At 44.1% G+C, this 22,459-nt stretch overlaps 1 protein-coding gene across 6 annotated transcripts in view; it reads right to left on the bottom strand.

The window, feature by feature from the left end:
* SEMA6D (semaphorin 6D) overlaps positions 1-22,459 on the bottom strand; it is a 121,407-nt gene that overhangs the window by 11,420 nt on the left and 87,528 nt on the right. For 4 of the 6 annotated variants that reach the window (XM_085644198.1, XM_085644200.1, XM_085644197.1 and 1 more), the window contains exons 2-15: positions 22,087-22,244; positions 21,622-21,733; positions 20,154-20,214; positions 19,994-20,056; positions 19,802-19,903; positions 8,931-9,021; positions 6,106-6,225; positions 5,331-5,419; positions 4,449-4,666; positions 4,207-4,338; positions 3,639-3,794; positions 3,378-3,551; positions 1,496-1,636; positions 239-316 (exon numbers count right to left, since the gene is read on the bottom strand). In XM_085644198.1, the coding sequence (XP_085500324.1) occupies positions 239-316; positions 1,496-1,636; positions 3,378-3,551; positions 3,639-3,794; positions 4,207-4,338; positions 4,449-4,666; positions 5,331-5,419; positions 6,106-6,225; positions 8,931-9,021; positions 19,802-19,903; positions 19,994-20,056; positions 20,154-20,214; positions 21,622-21,733; positions 22,087-22,207 (1,658 nt within the window). In that variant the 5' untranslated portion in view covers positions 22,208-22,244. The remainder of the gene's footprint in view (positions 1-238; positions 317-1,495; positions 1,637-3,377; positions 3,552-3,638; positions 3,795-4,206; positions 4,339-4,448; positions 4,667-5,330; positions 5,420-6,105; positions 6,226-8,930; positions 9,022-19,801; positions 19,904-19,993; positions 20,057-20,153; positions 20,215-21,621; positions 21,734-22,086; positions 22,245-22,459) is intronic. The other 2 variants (XM_085644199.1, XM_085644201.1) reach the window with 1 other exon arrangement.

The following is a 22,459-nucleotide window of genomic DNA, read 5'->3' as shown; positions in this document are numbered from 1 at the left end:
CACCTCAAAATGCACTGCTATAAGTTTGATAACTCCTTGCTTGGTCTACCTATGATAAGAAAGATTTAAATTAGGAAAAAGATCGCAGGAAGATTGATACTTTAATGCCGGACCAGAGTATGAAAGAGTTTGTCTCTACAAACAAGCCATGTCCACAAACTACACCCCATTTCTAAGCACACACACACACACACACACTATGGAATAATATAGTTAGCTGGTCTGCAGCTGTACTTACAACATGCCCAGTTTCACCTTGCCGCATGAGCCGTGGTTAATCCAGGCACAGTAGGGATCTCGTGAAGCAATACAGGATCTGTAAAAATAAATATGAAATCACTTATTACAAAAACGGATGTAAGTCATTTATTCAAAATTAAAGTGCTTTATTTGAGCTGGTGGTTTCTGGTGCTTGACAACAGCACTTAATTGTCAACACCAGGACTTATGACAGCCTGCCACACGGTAGCGCTGTTTGTCTAATTTTGTAATGAACACAACAACAGTTGTTTAATAATTCTATACATAATAAAAATGACTAATACCTGCCACCCAAGCTATAACAGTAGCTTGGGTGGCAGGCATTAGTCATTTTTAATGTATAAAAGTCTTAATTGTCATTAGCAGCCTAATGGGTGGTGCAAGCTGCAGTGGTCTGACAAGAGCCCTGAGATGTATATATTTACAAATTAAGTACTGATGCACAGTGACTCCTCGCACTGGCTTCAGTGCACGGTTCATACAAGAAAACAATATGCAAGGCCTAGAACAATAGCACATTGATGTATAAATCGAGTACAGAGAGGAAATGGAAACCTTGGAAGTATACCTTATAGCAGCTGCGGTCTGTGCAGGTAACAGCGGTGAAGCTGCATGGGGGGGTGGGGAAGTGTTCGAGGGACAATGCCGAGAGAAAATTATTTATTTATTTAATTTTCCCTCAGCATCGTCACTTGAAATCCCCGCCCCTCTCCTCCCCCCCACCACGCGGCCCCACCGCTGTTACCTGCACAGACCGCAGCTTAGAGCAACAATAAACTGGCTTGTGGTTAATTCTGAATATTAGAGAAGGTGTTTGCATAAAAGGGTGTTTAGAAGCAGCATTCCAGAAAGCGGGGGCATTGCAATGGGGCCAGTGCTAACACAGAGCCTCCCTCTAGACACTTGTGCACATCTTGAGTCACGTGACTGCCACAAAAATCACTTTAATAACAAATTGCCTACTTCTGGAGAATGGTATATTTGCAACAGAGGCTGGAAAAAGAGACCCTGACTGAGATTGAGAGAAGCCAACAATAAAATGTGCAACAATATCCTAAACGTGATATGGGATAGATGAGGTTGAGGTGGTCGCTTATGAAATATAAAGAAAAAAATGTGGGTGTCAGATAAAATGGCAGGCTTCAGGCGCAAAGCTGGCAAATGTCGTCTTGCTTGGAATTGCCAAGGTGCATTGTGAAAGCCAAAGATCACACGGATGTGAAATTGTACGCACTTTTTGCACGATCCATAGCGCTCACAGCGACTGAGGGGAACTCTAATAACACAACTGGAGAAGGCCACAAACAGAGCATGGTGCTCCCTGTCCAGCTGAAGGGAAAGGACCCTTTTTTCGTCTTCACTGTCGGCAGCACACCTGTTAGAGAGAAAAAACAGACATTGCATGTTTTCAGGAAAACAACCCATCAGCCAAAGGCCACAATGTTTAGCAAGATAAACATATTTGGTTTGTTCATAAGTGCTCTGCCTCATCTGCAGGTAGGGAAAGAGCCCTGCACTTCAAGGCAATCAGCGGGGATACAAACGGCTTCAAAATGTGCATGATTTCCCTTTAATACATTTCCGGATGCTGTGCAGTGTAACAATACCAGGAGAGCATGATTACAATAATTCAAATGCGCCATTCAAGGGATGGCGAGACATTTAAATCAGAGCTGTGCTGAGTGCATCGTTAATCAGCCTCGATTTGTTTTCAAATATATTTTGAAACGACTCCCACTTCCCCTGTTTTTATTGGGAATTGTTTGTGCCTCTCAGCGGGAACCACTCCGCCACTGAGCCGTCTGCACATTTTTCAGGATATCGATAATGTGTGTCTGGGGAGCCTTGGCCCCGCCTCCACGAAGGCGCAGCAGCTGCTTTGTCGCCACATGAGTGATGGCCTTTCTCGCAGAAGTTGCTGAGCTGACATGGCTCTCGCGAGATAAAGAATGGTGAGGGTTCCATCACGCAAGAGGCATAGGGTGGATATGGCAATGGCATATGTCCGGCACTAACAAACTCACATTTACCCCTACCACCCAGTATTCATTTACAGCTTACAAAACCAGCCTTTTTAAGATTCTTTTTTTTTTTGTAAATGGTAAATAAGCGTGTTGGTTTACTACACTGGCTCCAGCGTTTAAGGGTTACAAGGGGAGCTTTGCAAGAACACGTGCATTCTCACAGGCCACCTGCAGTCCAACTGCATGAACCTTATAAGTATCTGGCACCTTATGCATGTTCGTGGTTGTAACCATTAATTATAAAACCTCACATAGGTACATTAGTTGTAGACAGTCCTCCAAGAGATTGTGTTGTGCCACTTGGTGGAGGACGGAAATGTGGACTCTGGGGTGTTTCTGCCAGCACTGGTCAGCCACAATATACACATTTAAAGCTTGATGGCAAAACCCTGAAATCGATCACTGTCCTAATGCTAAGCATTGAGAATTTTTACTGTGCTTCAGATAGGACTTCACAAGGAGAAAAGATGCCTTTGTCAATAAGCCTGGGTGTAAGGCAGAGGCCAGGGTTCCATTCTGATTGAGTCACTGGTTATTTTTGCTCTAATAGCTGTCTTATGTGCAGAAAATTTGAGAGGTGCCCCCCAACTGGCCGTTTTGTGGTCAAAGGTGGTGTGATCACTGCCCTTTACTGTATCAACACAAATTACAGGGACTATTTAGTGTTTGATGTCAGAATAGGTTTAACAACCCACCCAGATTATCTTGAAACAGAGCGCCGTTCTGGACCCTTACTGTTGGTGATTGTGGATAATGCAAGATTAGGTAAGAGGCAAAGGCACCCTTTTTCACTGGATGGTCCCTTTGATCAATGGTATCTCTAAACAATAATTCCTTTATATAAATTCAAAGTTAAACCCTTTGAAAACAAAGGTGCCCTTTTGTATTCCAATACCAGAACACACACAAGCTTTAAAGTTACAGAAGTCAACACAAAACAGCTTCAAATATAAATATATCGGAAAAATAATGAACGATCATGACAGAGTTAAGGACAAACTTTAACTGTACAACACAAACAAAAACCTATCTTAGATTCGGAAAGCATCTTAGATGTATTAAAGGCAGTTATCCCCCCAAAAAAATACCTACTTTGCATGATTGTAAGCCTCAATCTCTTCCAGTAATATGCTGTCATTCAGAGAGAAAGGGCTTGTCTTTGCCAAGATTTTAAGTACCACTCCGGCTTCTGAGCCAACAAAGATGACTGTGTAGTTGAGGAAGGGCCCAGCTGAGTGGTCGATGGCAATAGCAGTCAGCCTGTACCTGCCAAGAGGAAAAAATGCTCATTTTAGATTTAGCACAAACGCGTACGTGGCGCACAGCATGCTGTTCCTCTCCGAGATGGCCTACCTAACCCGGGTCTTCGTGAACCAGGGCTCCTCGACGACGGAGGGAATCGCAGAATCCATCAATGGGTGCGATTTGATGAAGGACAGGGTTTCGTCTGGGAAGTCAGTAGACGTTTTGTAAGCCTCTGCAAAGCCATGCCTGGCGCAGCAGCCGGGCCTGAAATAAAACACAATGCTTTTGAGGAGAGAACTGCAAATTGGCCAGTGCAAATACCCAACTCGTTCTTCTCCGATTCTCATCACATCGAATTATTTTTGTAATTGCAATTTTTTTAAAAATTGTACTTTCCCTTTCAACTTTTGAAAGTGTGCTCCTTCAGGTTCCCAAAAGATAGGCTAAAAGGGAGTAAATATATTTAAAAAATAAATAAATATTTTAGAAAAATAAATAAATGTACAAACACTTTAAGCCCCTTTGGTGTGACTGGTAGCAGTGTTCATGTTTTCTGATATGGAGTCAACGTTGATTGAATGCAGAGATAGGAAGATCTACATACAGACGGTCTTTATGTAAACCTGTCTTTCTCTAGTCACATTGCTGTTATTACTCGTCTGATGTCATGCTGTACCTTGGCTTAGGTACTTTGTCCTCTGGTACAGCTGTCCAAACAGAGTCCGGGGTCTTTTGTTCTTTAAATCTCCCTTTGAATACCTTTTCAATGTCATCCATGCTGAAGGCACACACTGCGGATCCAGGGATGCTGCAGAGTTAGAAAGGGTCATGGTGAGAAGGCAGACAACAGTGACACCGGCTTCTAGGCACAATGGGAGTGTAGGGCATGGCCTTTGAAGCGGCCAGCTCCGCCCTCACCTGTTCAGCTGTGTGGTGAACACGCCCACCACTGCGTGCACCCCATTGATTTCGATGATGTCAGTTATTGACTGCAGCACGTCAAAGTAGAAGAAGGAATCTCCTGGCACGGAACAGTTGAGCCGCGCCTTCACAAAGGAGGTCCAGTGCTTTTCCAACACCCGCTGCGATCCACCCATGTCATTTTTACAAATACGCGCCACACGCGAGTGCACGGCCTAGAAACCGAGAACAGTCATAAGCATGGATCACTATGAATCACTACGGAAAACATTTGATAAAATATCATTCACCCCCCTTACTGAAAGCAAAGCTGAGATAAGATTATCTGATTTTCTGTGTCTTCCTAGATAGCAAGCAAACCTCATCGTGGGCGGTGCTGCTGGCTAATGCCACTGCGTCACTGTGTAAGCTCCCAGTTTGGGCCCCGCCCTCCCTCCCTCACAAAACAGGTAGAGTTAAAGTCTTTAATTAACCATGCATAAGTACTTTAATATTTTACCATGGAGTATCTGCGGTGTAGCGCAAGTATCACAACCTACATTAGTTGACTGAAATATTCATTAACCAAAGGCATTAGGGACTCCGTGCTGAGCAGCCTTTTTGACAGCAGGCAAAAAATAGAATAGCTGCTATTCTCGGAAGAGTTTAGCAAACCACAAAGCTACGAGATACCTGGAGAAAAAAATATGTGCTTGAAAGAAAGCCGAGAAAACAAGGCCAGTGCAGCCTCGAGGCTTCTTTAACATGTTAGCACACACCACACCCTCCATTTTTCTCTAATTAGATGCATGCATGTGTAGGAACCTCTGTGGTGCCCAGGAAATAAAACCATGGCATGGCTACAAACTATCCTGGCGAATGGAGAAAGACGATACATACCTTGCCCAGGCTGTTGTGCTCGACAGCAATTTCCCGGAAGAAGAAATACACATAGCTTCCGTACTCTATGGCGTGGAGGAAGTGCGGCTCTGTTGGGGGAGATGGGGATGCGGTCGATTAGCAGGAGGGCTGAGGGTAGGCCTGCGCGCGCGCTTGACGTGCATGCCTCAATGTCTGTATGCAAGATAAAGTGGGCTGCAATATTCAAGAGACTGCACGCGGTCTAAATATGGGGGCATTCAAGCTTAAACAAACGTGCAGCCTTTAGTGTCAGCTAATGGACCGTAAACGGCCTAAGGGGATTTATACTGCACCACTACAGATTCCGCCATTAACCTTGGTAATGGTAAAAGCGAACAGACCCATAGGAAGAACTTCATTCAGCAGCAGAAGGGGAATGATTTTTATATAGCAGTCAAATTAAAGCCAAGCGTTCTTAACAAGCAATGCATAGTACTTTATTCACTGTAGCGATGCATATACCATGCTAGCCAAGGCACAACGCGGCCACCTAACGCCAACACATTAGCCTTTCAGCAAATCAACACTTGCTACAACTACACCACCCTGTCAGCAGGCAGACCCGAGGCACTCTCAGCACACTAGATCCACAAAATCACCACAATCCCGGCTCTGGTCTGCCAGAACGGCCACAGCCATGCAAAAACACAGAGATCCCAAAGCGCCTGGAGGCCATCCATCATCCCTGGTGCACTGCGTAAATGCTAGTGAAAATTAGCTAACATTACGCGGCTGAATGCATTGCAAGAATTACCTTTGAGCCACTTGGAGTCATACTTGATGGTCCTTAAAGCAAACCCGTCGCCCATGCTTCGATAGATGACCGCGTCACTGGCTTGGAAATCCGCCATGGTTGCAGAGTACAGCTTCCCATCTAAAGTCAATGCATCATATATCAATTTACATTTTTGCCTACAAGGGCATTACTTTGTGCAGGCATTTCCATTTTCTTTTTGGAGGAAATGCCACATCCCATGAAGTATAGCACGTCAACAGCAGTCAGAAATGCAGCTTTCAATCTGTCACTACTGGTCCTGCAACCACACGCTTCCTTCTAGACCGCATTTTGCAAGCATGCTAGGGTGTCCCCAGCTGCTGCCTCGTGGAGCAGGCCTGACTCGCCCAGGATACCTGGATTGGCGCGTGCAGGCCTGAGCATGTTTGTTCATTGAGACGAAATGAGAGAAATAAAACATGACACACTCCGAATTAGTAAAAAACCCAAACTAGACGCTAACCAAGCAGCACTAAACATTAAAACACGCACGAACAAATGCTTACAGGAAAGCCGCATGTTAACCACACACACACTCTAGCACACTCCCTCGCTCTCTGCTTGTATTCCAATCCAAACAATCAGAAAACAAACCACGGTTTGTGACAACATTTGTGACCTGGTCCTAAACGTAACAAACTCCGACAGCACTGTGAGACCAAACTAATTGCAATATAGCAGAATACTTTTTGTGGCAGGTAACACTTCCTATAAAGGGGTGCAGGACACCACTGTTTAAACTCCAGTTTTGTTAATTTTTGATTTCTACTTAAGCCTCCTTCGGTGCAGATGTGTCTGCTTTTAGACAAGTTGCTTTTTTAGTACATTTATGACTGGTGTCATGCTTTTCTCAGGTCTCTTCTCGGGTGCAATGTCTGCATTACAGTGACGTTCTATAACTACAATATGTGTGGGACTTCTACCATATAAAGCAGACGCTACACACACAGCTCTGACATGAGCTGAGGGTGAGGAAAGTGATGGGAGTTTCAAGGTAAGGAACAATCAACTCTGTGACGAAAATTTGAGAGATTTGTTTTTTATTGCATGAATATAAAACATTAATGACCTGCATTTCAGGATTATACAATTATCGGTCAGACACCTAAGTCCAGTTCGTCCTAACACCTGGGCAGGACAACCTCCCTCAAGGCTTTATAGTTTTTGGACGTCTTTGTGGACCTACTTTTACCTTGGTTTTGGCCCACGCAACCGGAGGTCTTTCTTGGTTTGATAACGGATTCATGTTTTATGGCCTCTTAGGCTTCCGTTTCGGTGGTATGCAGCACGTAGTGAATTATCTGTATGTTTAATTTCATTGACGGGGTCCTGTGGGGTACTGCTCCTGTTTGCGCCGCTGAACACCTTTATCTAGGGGCACAGGTGAAAACAGGGACAGTGAACCATATTAGAGATAGTGCGCTGCCCCCAGGGCAGACACAAACTTGGGGCCACCCTGCCCTTTGGACATTGCGTCAGTGATGGGCAGAGCGGCTGCCTGAAGCATCAGCTTCATTTGTCACAGGACTGAGAGCCTGCTTTCCAAAAGGTGACAGCGATCCCCCTGCAAGCAGGCGCAGTTAATGGCTGACTGCACCCACCTGCAGGGAGATGCAGGGTGGTCCATGGCACCCGCTTTTGCCTCTTTCAGAGGGCGCACTCACTGTGCACCTCCTCTTTCTGGTGCACAGTGAGTGTGCCTTCAGACTGCCGCTTTGCCTTCTCCATCCACACCCGTGGGAGGGTGCGGATACAGAGGCAAAGGGTTTACCTCATTTGCACGGGGTCAAACCCTCATGCAAACGAGGGAACACTCTCTTAGGATTGCTCTCGTGCTGTATGTGTGCCTGGGTAACCTGGAATTAAGAAGGGAATGTGTAGGTGCCGGCAGTCCTTTCTGTAATACCAAAGTGTGCCAGGGACACAGCAAACAGGCACACATGCCAGTGGCACTCCACCAGAGCACTGTATGTAATAAGGGGCCTAGTGGCCTTGACTCGGATTAAGAGATTCGAAATTGACCACTGTAACGTCCTGCCGATCATATTCCCTAAATCAGGAATGCCCACAAATATGTGAAATAATGAGAGAATGAAACCTTAAATAAAGTTTGATGTCTCACAGGAACATAGCTGTACTGGGAGCACTATTACATGAAGCTCAGGGGGTACAATGGGGGTATGCACTCTAGGCAGCGCCATGCAGGGGAAGCTCTGCCCCCCTCTCAGTGGAAGGTGGGGTGCCGCCCACACTGTGAAAGGTGGATTGGCTGCTTCCAGCACTGGCACAAACTGGGAGAGTGCGCCCTATGCGCAACATGGCCCTGCAGGTTTAACCGCGAGGATGCTCAGCTACCTATTGAAGATTACTTCTACAACGTCTTATACATGTAACTACGTCATACGTGCACTCTGGCGTTGTTCCTATGAAGCGAAAAATAGAATATCTACATATTCTCTGCGAGGAGGTAGAACAGTAATAAAACTGTGAGGTTTTGCCTGACTCTAACATGACCTTCTTGACAAACAATAACCGCATGTGTAATGCTGTAGTAATGTTTTTTCATAATTATACCTTAATCTCTGTTTTTTCAGTGCAATACCTAATCACCAAGGAGTGGTTATCCAGGATAGGACATAACATAGCACAATAGCTCTGACACACACATAAATACTATTCAATTAGTTGTAAAGCTTTTACTTTGCCGAAGTCGTTCACCCACATACAGGTTGCGCTTTCTCTTAAAAGCCTCGGGCCTCCTTTTATGATTAATCATAACAGATCATCACTGTGCAAGTTCTTACCGGCAAACAGAGCAACATTGGTTTGTCTGGCATCAAACGGGCACCGAGCCAAACCACTGATCTCCTCACCATCGTATTCCAAGCTATTCAACTAGAAAGAAAAAACAAATTGGTAATGTAAATACAAGTGTTCTAGAAGGAGAAATGTATCCAATTTTCCCGAAATGTAAATTCGGCAACATTCCACCACTAACATTGCTGAACTTTTGTTAAGACGCTCTAGTTAACCTAGTGTAACCGGTGAAGATTACGGGTCATGAGCTCAGTGAAATGTACTTCTTATGAACTCAACTACCACTTTGGTGAGGCAACCTGTTCTTCGTGGTCATGGTGTGGTTCTCTGTCCAGGTCAACAACGCAATGGGGAATACCGGACAGTACTGAATAGAGAGAAGAACCCACACTCCCTATGTGAGAAGACTGCAAGAGCTGCCTCTTGCTTCAAGAACCACCTTCAAACTCCAAAACACTGCACAGAAAGCCAACTATAGAACATCAATGCAAACCACCCAGAGCCCATGGACTGCACTAAACGTAAAAAAAAATACCTTCTCTAGATAGTATATGCCCCCAAACGGCAGTGATAATAGCAGAATGAGAAGATTCAGTCATGTTTAGCCTGGATTATACTTGACCAATTCATACAATGCCCAATGTCATACCTAGTCAGTTGCCTGCTTTTCCATTTTTAACAATTGAACTACATAATTCTAGAGGCCAATCCAAGATAATCTTTCACGGTACAAAATGATGCTAGTCTGTAAGTAAATACCTACTTAGCTTCCCATGGGATTTTTTAAAGATCTTTTGTAGCTGTAGATGCTGGGTTAACTTAAGTCCCTCCGCTGAATCACTAACCACAGAGAGACAGCTGTTATTGTAAATCTAGAGTTGATTTAATCATACACTCAAAATGGTGTCATCTGTTTGAACTCAAGCTTGGGGGTACTGAGATCCCAAGAGGCACTACTTGCAGAAGCACCCCTTCTATAGCGGTTACCTGTCACAGATGTGTAGTCTGTTCGGATTGTAAACTTGGTGTGCCCGTTTCCTCGCTGTCAGGTGAGTGATCCAATTCAATCTTCTACTATTAACCATTGTCAGTTTTGTGCAAGACATGGGTAATGTTAAATGACATAACGTACATCTCAGTCCAGAAAGTCTTCAAGCTGCAAAACTACACTGACAGGTAAGAAACCATACGTTTTGCAGTGTGAATCTTTCTGGATTCACTATGCTGTGCATAGACTTTGTAGCGGTTTGCTAGGTTTGTGGTGGCCGGTTTGCTAGGTTTGTGGTGGCTGGGTGGAAGATGAGGGCTGGTTACTGAATATGTGTTCTAAGACCTCCAGTCCCACATGCGCTTCCTTCTTATCTGAATATCTACGCAGTAGTGCTTAGTGAACTTGTGCACTGAGGACCATGTTGCTGCTTGGCAAATGTCTTGAATAGGTGTATTTGCTAGAAACGCAATTGTTGCGCCTTTTTTCCTTGTTGAGTGAGCATGCGTTGCTCCTTGTAATTCTTGCCCTGCTTGTTTGTGGCAGAATTGTATGGTTTGTGCAATCCATTGTGAAATGGTATTTTTGGTAACTGGTCGTTCCAAAACACTGCTGGCAAAAGACACAAAGAATTGCTTTGTTCTCCTGCATTCTTTTGTCCTTTCTATATAGTGCATTACTGCTCTCCTGGTGTCCAGTGTGTGTAACACCTCCTTTATGTTTTGTGGTTGGTGTTTTGGAAAAAATCTTGGTATTTTTATTGTCTGGTTTATGTGGAACCTTGACACCACCTTTGGCATGAAATGTGGGTCAGTTCTCATTACGATCCTGTCATTGTTTATTTGTAGGTAGGGTTCTTGTAATGTTAGCGCTTGTAATTCGCGTAATCTTTGTAGCGATGTGATGGCTACTAAGAAGGCTGTCTTTAGCATGAGCATATGCAGTGTTGCTTTATGAATTGGCTCAAATGGTGCCTTCATCAATTGAGTTAGCACCATGTTGAGGTTCCATGCTGGAGGTGGCATTCTGTTTGGCGGTGCGATTCTCTTTTTCCCTTCTGGAAATCTCTTTACTACTTGGGAAGTGAAGAAACTCTTCCCCGTTTCTCCTCTTGTGTAAGCCACTATTGCCGCTAAGTGCACCCTTAGAGATGTGTAGCTTATTTTATTTTGTAGTAGATGTGTTAAGTACTTTAGTACTGTTGATTCCTTGGTAATTCTTCTTTATAGTTTCTCCCTAATGCACCCTTCAGAGAATCTTTTCCACTGTGCTACGTAGCACTTCCTTGTGGCAGGCCTCCTTGCCTCTCTTAGCACCGCCATTGTGCCTGTTGGTAGTTTGAGGTGTGCAAACTCTAGGTCTTCAGGAGCCATGCTGCCAGGCTGAGGCGCTCTGGGTGTAGTACCCTTCCATTTCGCGTCCTTAACCGGTCCTTTCTTGTGGGGAACCTGTGTGCAGGTGCTTGTGCCATCTCCATAATCTGTGAGAACGAGGTTTGTCTAGCCCACTGAGGTGCTATCAGTATTAGAGTCATGTTGCTGAATCTGCATTTGTTTAGTACCCTGTGTAGCAGTGGTATCGGTGGAAAAGCGTAGGCAAATATCCCTGACCAGCTTACCCATAGCACATTCTCTATGGACCGTTTGCACGGTTGTCTGGATGCGAAGTTTGATTGATTTCCCATCCGTGGGATGCGGATGTCTGTCTGCTGAGTCTGTCTGCTTCCACATTGTCCTTTCCTGGTAGATGTATTGCTATCAAGTCTAGTTGTCTTGGAATTGCTCATCTCCATATTTCCTGTGCTAGCACTGATAGTGTCACTGATTGTGTTCCTCCTTGTTTGTTGATGTAGAACATTGTGGTTGTATTGTCTGTTTGGATTAGTACCCTGTGTTCGTACAGTTGTTTCTGAAAGGCTTTTAAGGCTAGGAACACTGTCTTCAGGTCTAGGTAGTTGATGTGCTTTATCGCATCCTGTTGTGACCACAATCCCCTTACCTTGAGGGTGTTTGTGTGCGCTCCCCACCCCATCTGGGTGGCATCTGTTGTGATGGTCACTGTTGTAGTTGGATGTGTGAATGGTTTCCCTTGTGTTGTGTACTTTTTGTTCCACCACGCTATTTCGTGCTGTACTGTTTGCGTGACAACCACTAGATCTTCCCAACTCCCTTTTGTCTGTGACCATTGTTGTTGGATCCATTCTTGTAATGGTCTCATGTGGAGGCGGATATTTGGGACAAAATTTATGCATGACACCATCATTCCCATCAGTTTGCCCACTGTCCTCACTGTCAGAGCTTGCCCCTTGTGGTAAAGACATGTCTCCTTCAATATTGCCAAAGTTCTCTTTGTGCTCAGAAACACCTTGCCCTGTATGGTGTTGATCTCTGCCCTTAAGAATATCTTCACTTGTTCTGGTTCTATTGATGACTTTCCCCAATGGATTGAAAACCCTAGTTGAACGAGTGTTTGTATGACCTCTTACATGTGCCGCTTGCATTGGTTGTATGAGCTTGCTTTTACCAGCCAGTAGTCGAGGTACGAGTATAGATGCATTCCTTGCCTCCTCAAGTGTGCTGCTACTGCAGCCAGGCATTTTGTGAAAACACTGGGTGCGGATTTTAGTCCGAATGCCAGCACAGTGAACTTGTAGTGAGTCTTGTTGCTCATAACCCTTAGTAGATGTTTGTGTTTGCTGTTGATAGGGTTGTGTAAGTAAGCGTCCTTTAAGTCGATAGTTGCCATGTAATCCCCTTCCTTTAACTGGGGTATTACTTCTTGGAGAGATGTCATTTTGAATCTTTGAGTTTTTATGAACTTGTTTAAGAACCTTAGATCCAGAATTGGCCGTAAGGTTTGGTCCACCTTTGGTATGAGGAAGTAGGTCGAGTAGACACCCTTGTTCCGATCCTTGTATGGTACTATTTCTATGGCCCTTTTCTTTAGAAGTTCCTGTGCTTCTTGCAGCAAATGAGAATACTCCTTTGCTGAGTGTACTCTGCTTTTTGGTCTCTTGTTTTGAGGTGGTTTTTCTAGCTCTATACAGTAACCGTATTGTATGAGGTTTAGTATCCATTTGTCTGATGTGATCTTCCTCCACTCCTGGAAGAAGTTTTTTATCCTGCCTCCTACTGGTGTTATGTTCTGGAGGAACTGTTGTTGGTCTTGAGTTAGTTCTTGTCTTTGTGTTATCCTTTGCTGCACCCCTAGAGATGTTGACTGGGTGTGTCTTGGTCCTACAGAGGAGTCACTTGGATGTGGGTTGTTGATGCCCTCTGTGTCTGTTTCCTCTGCCTCGTGCCTGCCCTCGAAAGGATTGTCCTCTGGGCTGGTATTGCCAGTTTTGCTGCTGCTGTCCCTGCTGTTGGCCCTGGTTACCTGCTAGATAACCCTGTTGGAAGGTTTGGTGTGGCGCCACAGGTTGGTGGCTCCCCCTAACCGCTGGATTTCTTTAAGGTGTTCCACTTCTTATTCCTCTGAACTGTAGTGCCCCAATGGACCTAGCTGTCTCATTGTCCTTCTTGAGCTGATTCAGTTTCTCGTCAACTGGAGCACTGAAAAGCTGTTCCCCGTTGAAGGGTGTGTTGAGGATGTTGTTTTGTTCTTCAGTCTTGAAGCCTGAAATCCTTAGCCAGGCATGCCTTCTCTCTGTTACTCCCAGCATCATCTGCCTGCTTGATGTCTCCACTACATCCAGGGCCAACTTCAGACCTGTATTTGCCATGTTCTTTCCTTCCTCTACCAGGTGGCTCACCCTTCTCTGGTATTGCTGTGGTTGGTGTTTTAGGAGTTTGCCTACTTCTTCCCAGTGCTGGTATGCGTGCCTGTTGAGCTACGCCATTGGATCGCCACACTCCTTTCCATCTTCCTCCCATTAGGTCCATTCTCCTGCTCTCTTTGTCTGGAGGTGGTCCTGTATTTGTGGGTATATTTGCCCTCTGCCCTGCCGTGGATGTTATGATTGAATCCGCTGGTACTGATCCCTTAATATACATAGGGTCCTTAGAAGAGTGTTCGTATATTTTCTCCATCCTTGGGGTTACTGCTTTACACATAGCAGGTTCCTTGAAGGCCTCCTTCCCCTGGTCTAGCACACTTGGGAGCATGTGGAGGAACTGGCTTCTTGTCTGTGATGGCAACAATGTCTCCAACAGGAAGCAAGATTGAGGTTTCTCCTCCTCTAGCTGCACTCCATATGTGTCTGCAGCCCTCTTAATGACTTGGTTATAGATTCCTATGTTGTCCAGCGGCGGAGGCCTCAAAGGATAGGATTCTATTCCCTCTTCCAGGGATTCGGTGTTGAGATTCTGCCGCTGCAAGTCCTGCGCCTCCGAGGATGTCGAGCCCTGGGAAGTTTGTTCATCTTCCTCACCTTCGGCATCGCCGTAATACGGCTCTTCCGCCTCCTGTTCCTCAATAGGTTCTGGTGTGGTCGGTGGTTGAATTTCCTCGACGCACCTTTCGGCTTCGGCGGAATAGTGAACATCTTCTCGTCGAAGTCCCTCTTGCTTTGCAAGATGCTTGCCATTTCGGCCTCAAGACTTTTCTTTTTCTTCTCAATCTCGGATGCGTGTTCGGCATCGAGAGTTTCGGCCTTTCTCTTCGTGGTTGTCAACGTCGAAGTCGTAGCCGCTTTTAACCCTTCATTTTTCAACAGCGTAGTGTCCCTTTCGTGACTGCTCTTCGACGCCTTTGCCTTATCTTGGGTTTTTTGCTGTTTGGGAGTCCTTGTCGAAGGAACCAACGGGCTGTTTGTCCTTGGATGCAATTGCGGACGTCGAGTGTTTCAAGGGCAATGCTCCTTTTGAGGACTTTGACTCACTCTTTCGAGTCTCAGTGGAGTGCCTGGAGTTCGACGACTCTCTTACCTCCTTCGGCATTTTCTTTTTGACCTCGACAACTATGGCATCCTCGGGTCCTTCTGCGATGTTTTCTTCTCCACTGGAGAGTCCCAAATCTCGGGGCGATGGAGGTGTCCCCTGCCCCTGCATGCTGTAGTTTGCTCTACTTTGCCTCTTTCTTACTCTGAGATACTTCGGAGTGAATGCCATGCAGGCGTTGCTGTCCTCGCTTCGATGGTCGAGCGGCAGGCAGAGATTACAAACTGGGTGTTGGTCCTTCTGCGCGTACTTGTGGTGGCAGTTGGCGCAGAATTTAAAGGGAGTTTTGTCCATCACCATGCCTAGGGAGCCCCCTGTGTGCACATTCTCCGTAGAAACGTCAATGTTCTTGGTGTTTTTCTCCTCTTTCGTCGTCCACCTTACGTGACTCGTAATCCGGGATCTTCTAAGGTGATTTTTCGATTTTCCTGTTGTTTTCCGTGGATTCTTCTCTCTAAAGTTGTGGAGCTCCTTCACTCACGATCCAGATCCAACGGCGGAAAAAAAGAATCTGAAGATGGCGAACAAAGGTGGGAGATTCCAGAGGAAGCGCGCCAACGTCACGAAGGACACCAAATGGTGGTATGTCGACGCCCACCTAGGCCACGAAAAAAAAAAGGAGAAGAAATACAACAATTCCGGACCCAACCACTAGATTGTGGAATAATGCACAGCATAGTGAATCCAGAAAGATTCACGCGGCAAAAGTACACTTTCCTCCTCAGTAAGATTAGTGTTCTTTTGTTGCCGTGTTGGATTATGGGTGTGGCTTACCTCCAGTTGCAGCCTCTGTGCTGGTGGATAATACTTTGTTGAGAGTAATTAGGACACTTCTCTTAAGGTTATCAGGTGTTTACAGAAAGTCCTAATAAAGGGCTAATGACAAAGTAACACTTTTGTCTTTGACCCCTTCTCCCCACAGACGAGCCAGGTTCTGTAGAGTCCAGGTAGTAAGATGTGGTCTCTTGTGTGAACAGTTTCCTATATCTTCTCTTACAGATGTACGTCACTGCCACTTGAAGTTATTCGTCTATTAGTGAAATGAAAATTAACTGACACCCCTTTATTTGATTCCTTAGATAAAGGTAGTGGTTGTAACTTCTTCAACGCCTGCCAGTAAGGCAGCCTAGTAGGGCACTAGCTTATTGGTAATGCGTACAATTATATGAGTAAAAATAATCCCTCCATTATGAATTTCTCAAACCATTTCTCTGATTCTTTCTGAATATCCGTCAGACTTAGCAGACCTTTTGTTCGGTTTATTTTTTCTTAACCAGGCACCCAAAAGCCTATGAAAAAGTGTGCTAGAAGTTCTCCTCTGTGAGTTTAATTTTAACTTGTTAATCACTTAATTCTTCCAAAAGTATGTAAGGTATTCAAATCTGCTCTACTCCCATAAGTTTTTAAAAGCCTTCTACACATTTACAGGACCAAGCTCACAGATCATCCCGTAGGTCCTATCCCTGTGTAGGTCATCAAGGGTCATCTTGTGACTGTTGCTCCTAAATGTAATAAGTATGTAATCAAGTAATTGTACCCAATTGCACCTTGAAAGTGACTGATGTCCTACCCCAGAAGAAGGTATCTCTGGATTCTAATCTCCTAGGGCATTCTTAATCTACATAAACTCGTCCTTCATATTCCTATATCACGGAGAAAATCATGTATAGTACCTTCAGTTCCCTCTTTATGGCACCTTTGACTCTCCCATCCATTCAGGATTCCAGCCCTGCCTTGAAAAAGCTCTCTATATTTTTTTGGGGGGGCGGTGAATAAAAGCTGGTCTGCTCACTGTTTGAAAATATTTGAATTGGGTGAGAAGCACACAGGGCTGCTTTATTTGTAAACAGTTTTAGGGCAGCCAGTTCATGGGCGTTCTTTGTCTCACTGGAGGGTGTGATTGTGGTCCTCACAAATAAATTCTTGTGAAGTTCTAGAAATCTTCAGTGGTTCTGCTAAAGCACTCGTCCTGCCTGTCCCGGGAGGGGTTTAGATGATGGGCAGCACAAACTCCCAAAGGACTTAGTAACTTGTCAGGATGAAAAGCCACTCTTTTATGACACCATAATATTTTATGGGCCAAATTACTGGAAATGGGGGCACCCGAGTCCATTGTTTATTTTTTTATTTTTTAGCAAGACTTTATGTTAAATTAAACTCCAGTGTCCGTTATGGCCAGGCAGGGGAGTGCACCCCCAAGTTTAGGGTCAGGCGGGGTATTAGACAAGGGTGTGTGCTTGCCCCTTTACTTTTTATTCTTTTTATTAATGAAGTGGATTTAGCTTTAAAGACGGTTGCGGCTGATGCACCAAAAATAAATGATTTCTACGTCCCCGTACTTCTTTATGCGGACGACGCCGTAATCTTGTCTAGGACCCCTATCGGTTTACAGCGCTTGATGGACAGGTTCTCGCTGTTCATTAAGGACAGGAAGCTGTTGATTAATAAATCCAAAACTTTTATTATGGAATGTGGTGCGGGATGTAAAAAACCCCATGCCTTTTTTATTGATGGACACAAGGTGCAAACAGTGGAGTCTTTTAATTACCTCGGCATCACCTTTTCCAAATCGGGCAGTTGGTCCAGTGAGATCAACTGTGTCCGGGCCAAAATGGCGAAAAGCTCTCACGGGGTGTTTAAATTTGCTACCAAAATTGGAGACAAAAGGATCAAAGATATGCTAAAAATTTTCCAAATGAGATGTCTTTCGGTGGCCCTTTATGGAGCCGGGGTGTGGGGGCATATCAAGGTAGGGATCTTGCAAGTGGAGGAAAATCTCTTCCTTAAAAGGCTCCTGTGTTTGCCCAAATCAGCTTCTAACGATTTGGCTCACAGAGAGCTTGGTATTTTACATCTCTCCGACCTATTGGCAATAAGACCTTTAATGTTGTAGCGCTCCGTTTGGTCAAAGGAAGAGACCTCCTTAAATAGAGCTATTATTGGAGACTGTCTCTCCACTGATGGCCATCTAAAGATTCCCTGGATCAAATTTGTTTTAAATTGCTATCTAGAGATCTATGGTTTTAAACTTAAAGATGATTGTTACGCCCCTTCTAGTCTGCCCAAAGAAGTGATGAAGTCAGTCTTTATGAACTTCAAATCAGAGAGGCGGGAAAGGATCAGTAGTAATTTAAGTACATGTATGTTTTACGGTAGATTCTGTGAAACTGAGGGATTCCAGCCGTATCTAAGCCTAGTCACCCGATCCTCTCACCGGTATGTTATTACCAGATTAAGGTTCGGGATAGTGCACCATTTGGTGGCCTACCCGTGTATTAAAAAACACCCGGTCGGCCCATGCCCATGTGACAATGTATCAGTTCAAAGCACTATGCACTTTCTTTTACTGTGTAATTTATATGGTAACTTTCGTCAAGCCTACCTAAAGCCTTTCCTGTTAAAATATGGAGTCAGGAGTGAACAAGATGCTATGAAGTTGCTTTTTAAACCTTACCCTGATGTTTGCTTTTTTACTGCTACTTTCCTCCTACAAGCTATCAAAGCAAGGCCCAGTATGCTTTTTTAATCATTTTTAAATGTTTTAACCATGCAATCTGTTTTGTAATCTTTCCATTACGGTTATGATTAATGTATTCGTTGTGTATTTGTTTTGCTTTTATGGACTTTGTGTTTAAGCTCCGAATAAAGCCTTATGAAATGAAATGAAATTAATGAAATGACACTGTTTTTTCCCTGCAGAATGTTGTGGCCCAATTTCCTGGCCATTCCTAATGAGCACTCGAGTAGTAAGGTGCAGAATGCCAGAGGAGCACAACGGTATTTAGGATAGTTACTACAAGATGATTCTCAGATCTTATTAGAAGTTCCAAAATAGACATTTACTAGTGAGCTCAAGCAGCCAAACAGCAGGTAAATTAAGAAAGTTTACGGGAGGTCGTATTTCCTTTGCAATTGCCACTGTAAGGTTGACTTGACTTTGCCAGAAGTCTTAGACGATCGATTCTGTAAACCACTGTAGACATTCCGGAAAATAGATGTGGACAGTGTTTTTCCTGATGAGCAATGTCACTCTCATGCTGAGCTGAGGAAAGAAACTAATTACTGCGATATCATTTAAGCATGCTTCGGCATATGCAGCATTTATCAATCACGTTAAAATGATTGATGAGGCAGAGCACAGCTGAGATGAAACCCAGCCACCCTAAAATAGGTTGGTGTATTGGATAATTGAATTGGTCACTCATGTTGAAGCTTTAGGCAGTGGTAAACAAAAAAAAAATGAGCATACCTAGGTCCAAGGAAAGATGCTGGCCTGCATTTCTCTTGCACATAATTCTCAAAGTGCACACTATTGTCTTCAATTCCTAAGCAATTAATTTACTACATACCAATATACAACAAAATAATCTTTTATAATTCCACTAAATTTAGTTTGAAGCACAATGATCCTATTCTCGAGTTGTGTTTTGTAGACTGGCCGTTCTTCATGTGCTCAACAATATCAATGACTAGTGAAAACAATCCCAGCAAAAGACCCCAAAATGTGGAGATTTAGAGCAGCTGCACTGATCGCTCAAGACAAACTGGGTAACAAGTGCTCTTCCTAAGCAGGGATTCAAGACCTGGCCAACTAGAAGTAGGGCAAACCAAGTTACCCCGGAACGCAGTTTAAGTTGTTGATTCCTGGTTTCTCGATCCGCCACCCGGCCGGTGGGATGCGGACATCCCCTACTGAAGATGGGCGAACCCTTTGACTATTAGCATGATGGTGTAGAAACTGATCCAGACTTCAGAGCATCTGGATACCACCGAGACCAGTGGAGACCCAGCTGGAGTGTGGCCTATCAGTTTTACATCCTTGTGGTTAATAACCATTGCCTACATGACAAGCGGTAACATTAGCAAATAGCTACAATCTTTAAATAGCACCAATTGCCATAAATGGCATAATTCCCAGAAATGGTATTATATAATGCTATAAAATAAAATATATTGTTACAAAAGGATCAATGATAGAGACTCCACTTACTTTATAGAATCGGCATACAGGATTGAATGCATTCGTCCCGCAGACAAACACCATTTCATCATTTCTTGGAACAAAGACTTTTATATAGTTGTGGCATTCATCCTAAATATAATAAAAACTGTAGTAAGAACAGATTATGCACGTGGGGTTAATTTGTTTCTAAGGCTACAAGTGTTATTGGGGTATGCTTACTTTGTGTTTGCCTTTCATGCCACAGTTTCTCCTGTCCGTCTGTCCTGACCTCCATGTTAACTTCTGCTCAAAAGCAAAAGAATAGCATTTTTTTAATTTTATGTCTAAAGGTGTAACACTTAATTGTGAGTAATACAATCACTGTAACTAAATATTTCACCTTGCTTGGGGTAATTTCCGCCTTCGGAGCTTCATTTAAATTGACTGTGTAAACTTGATCTCTGTTAAAAGAATGGAAATGCGACATTAGGGACAAGGGGACAATGGGACAATGCAGGGTTTATGCACATACACATCATTCCGTGTAGATGGCATGTTCATCCGGTCCATTGATTAACCTTGCTGAGCAAAAGAAGTCATACCGAGTCTCGGCTGTATCACTTCAAGGCACCAGGTCTCATACTGCCCTTGATCCTCAGACACAAAGCGCTTTACCCCGGGGAGAAAAAATGCCTCTGATGCCCCCAACCCCAACTAACCCAGTATACTTCTTCTATATATTTTACTATGTTTTTTTATTTATGCTTTACGTAACTCTGTAACTGCTGCCATTCCGTATACATATCCCACTGTACACCGTTTACTCCTGGTTACCGCTGCCATGTATTTCTATTTACTCCTCATGCGACTTGTGTTAACTTGTTTCTGATACCTTCGGGTCAAGTTTGTGCTGTACATAACTCGTTAAATAAATAAATAAATACCTCAAAGAACTCTGAGGTCACATACGGCATGTAAAACTAAACATGAACCCTTATACAGCAGGAATGTACCTTCCTAGGAGAAGAAACGTAAATACAGTGCTGAAATAAGGTGTGCTTGAAATCCTATACTACCCTACTTGCTAGTCCCTGTCGCACCCTATAATCCCGCTGCCCTCTGGCAGGCAACCCCTCTGTTTGTACCTCATTAATGTGAAAATGAATACGGTTTGTTATTTGCTGTACTTGTGGTGAGTCTTTTCAGTGCCATTGTGCATGTGTGTGCATGTGCATGTGTGTGCATGTATATCATTCAATGAAAAAACAAAAACTAGAAGGGACATCTTAGTTTGGTAAAAATGTCAGTTGAAACATACTATTTTAAATGAACGCACCAATTGAAATTCACCAGCTATATTTATCTCAAATATCTATAACTCGTGCCATAAAGTAAATATACTGCATGGCCCACCATGCACAGTGTGGTTATTAATTATGCAATTTCTGATGTTCTAGTAATGTTATCAATGATGTCATAGAACATGACACATGTGAAGTGCTATCTGAGGTATTTAGCAGTACAAACATGTATGTTTTGGGATGCATATGGCTTTAGCACAATCATATATGACTAGGATCCCAAATAAATAACTCAGAACCTCTTTCCCATTAACATTGTTATGCCAGAACTAAACATTTTACAGGTTTCTGCGTCAAAGTCGCTTGCACAAATGGCCCACTAGCCCGCCGAGATATACCGAATTCAGCGAGGTACGGGTGCCGAGCTGGGCCGATTCATATGCACATTCTATATGATACACGCTGCTGATCTTGTTTTATGTGGATTGTTTTAAATGAACTACCCATAAGGGCGCACAGCATCGGGGAAAACACTTGAGTCTAGTAAACAGATTAGAGGAAAATTACCTGCCAGCGATATAAAGTGTGTCTCGAATTTTCAACATCAGCTGAAAGTCCAGACTGTGCTGAGATTCATTGGCTGAAGGGCGTCCTCTAAACACTGGATATTGCCTGGAATCTGCAAGTAAAAATGGGCTGCACCATCACTCAGGATTACAGAGCCAAAGAATCAATGTACAGCATTGATTAGCTGTATACACGCGCTGTGGAGGGGCTTAAACTAAACTCCTCTGGTAATGCCTCGAATACAAATGACTGCGCCAGGGCCAACTTCTGCAAATGTTTTCTTCAATGCGCTTGAAATTATCTCTGTCATTTAAAAGTAGCAGATCTGAACTGCAGGGTATCTGCGCAGAAAGCACAATTACATAGAAGAACTGCACGCCGTCCTTGAGAAGGGCCCGTTAGCATAAAAGTCACGTCTCCTCGCTCTTCCCCTCCTTTAATGCAAACATCGAGTAGATTACTTACAGTGGTAGTCGACGATATTAATGGGCTCGTCATCCTCGGGAAAGCTGACTGCCAGGGCCTGGGAGAGGATTAATAGCGTCACGCAGGCACAATGCAGGGGGAGTCGCGTGGCTGGCGGCATGGTTAACACTTCCCGCGCGGAAACACGCCGCTTCTACCTGCGGAGGGAGAGACGGGATGACAGCATTTCAATACAAGAACAAAGGGCTTTTTTACGTTTGCTCGTTTACAGCGGCTAGTTTTCGCTATATTGGCAGCGATATATTATTGCTGAACTGCTCGGTGACATCCTCGCGCAAACTGTATTGACAATGGCTAATTATAGCATCTGACGTGCGTAGAAAGAGGTAAGTGAAGTGTTCCACAGGGGAAA

Source organism: Triturus cristatus, chromosome 3_1 (assembly GCF_964204655.1).
Source record: "Triturus cristatus chromosome 3_1, aTriCri1.1, whole genome shotgun sequence".
Lineage (NCBI taxonomy): Eukaryota > Metazoa > Chordata > Amphibia > Caudata > Salamandridae > Triturus > Triturus cristatus.
Note: the sequence above shows the minus strand (reverse complement) of the source record. Positions and strands in the feature narration are given on the sequence as shown.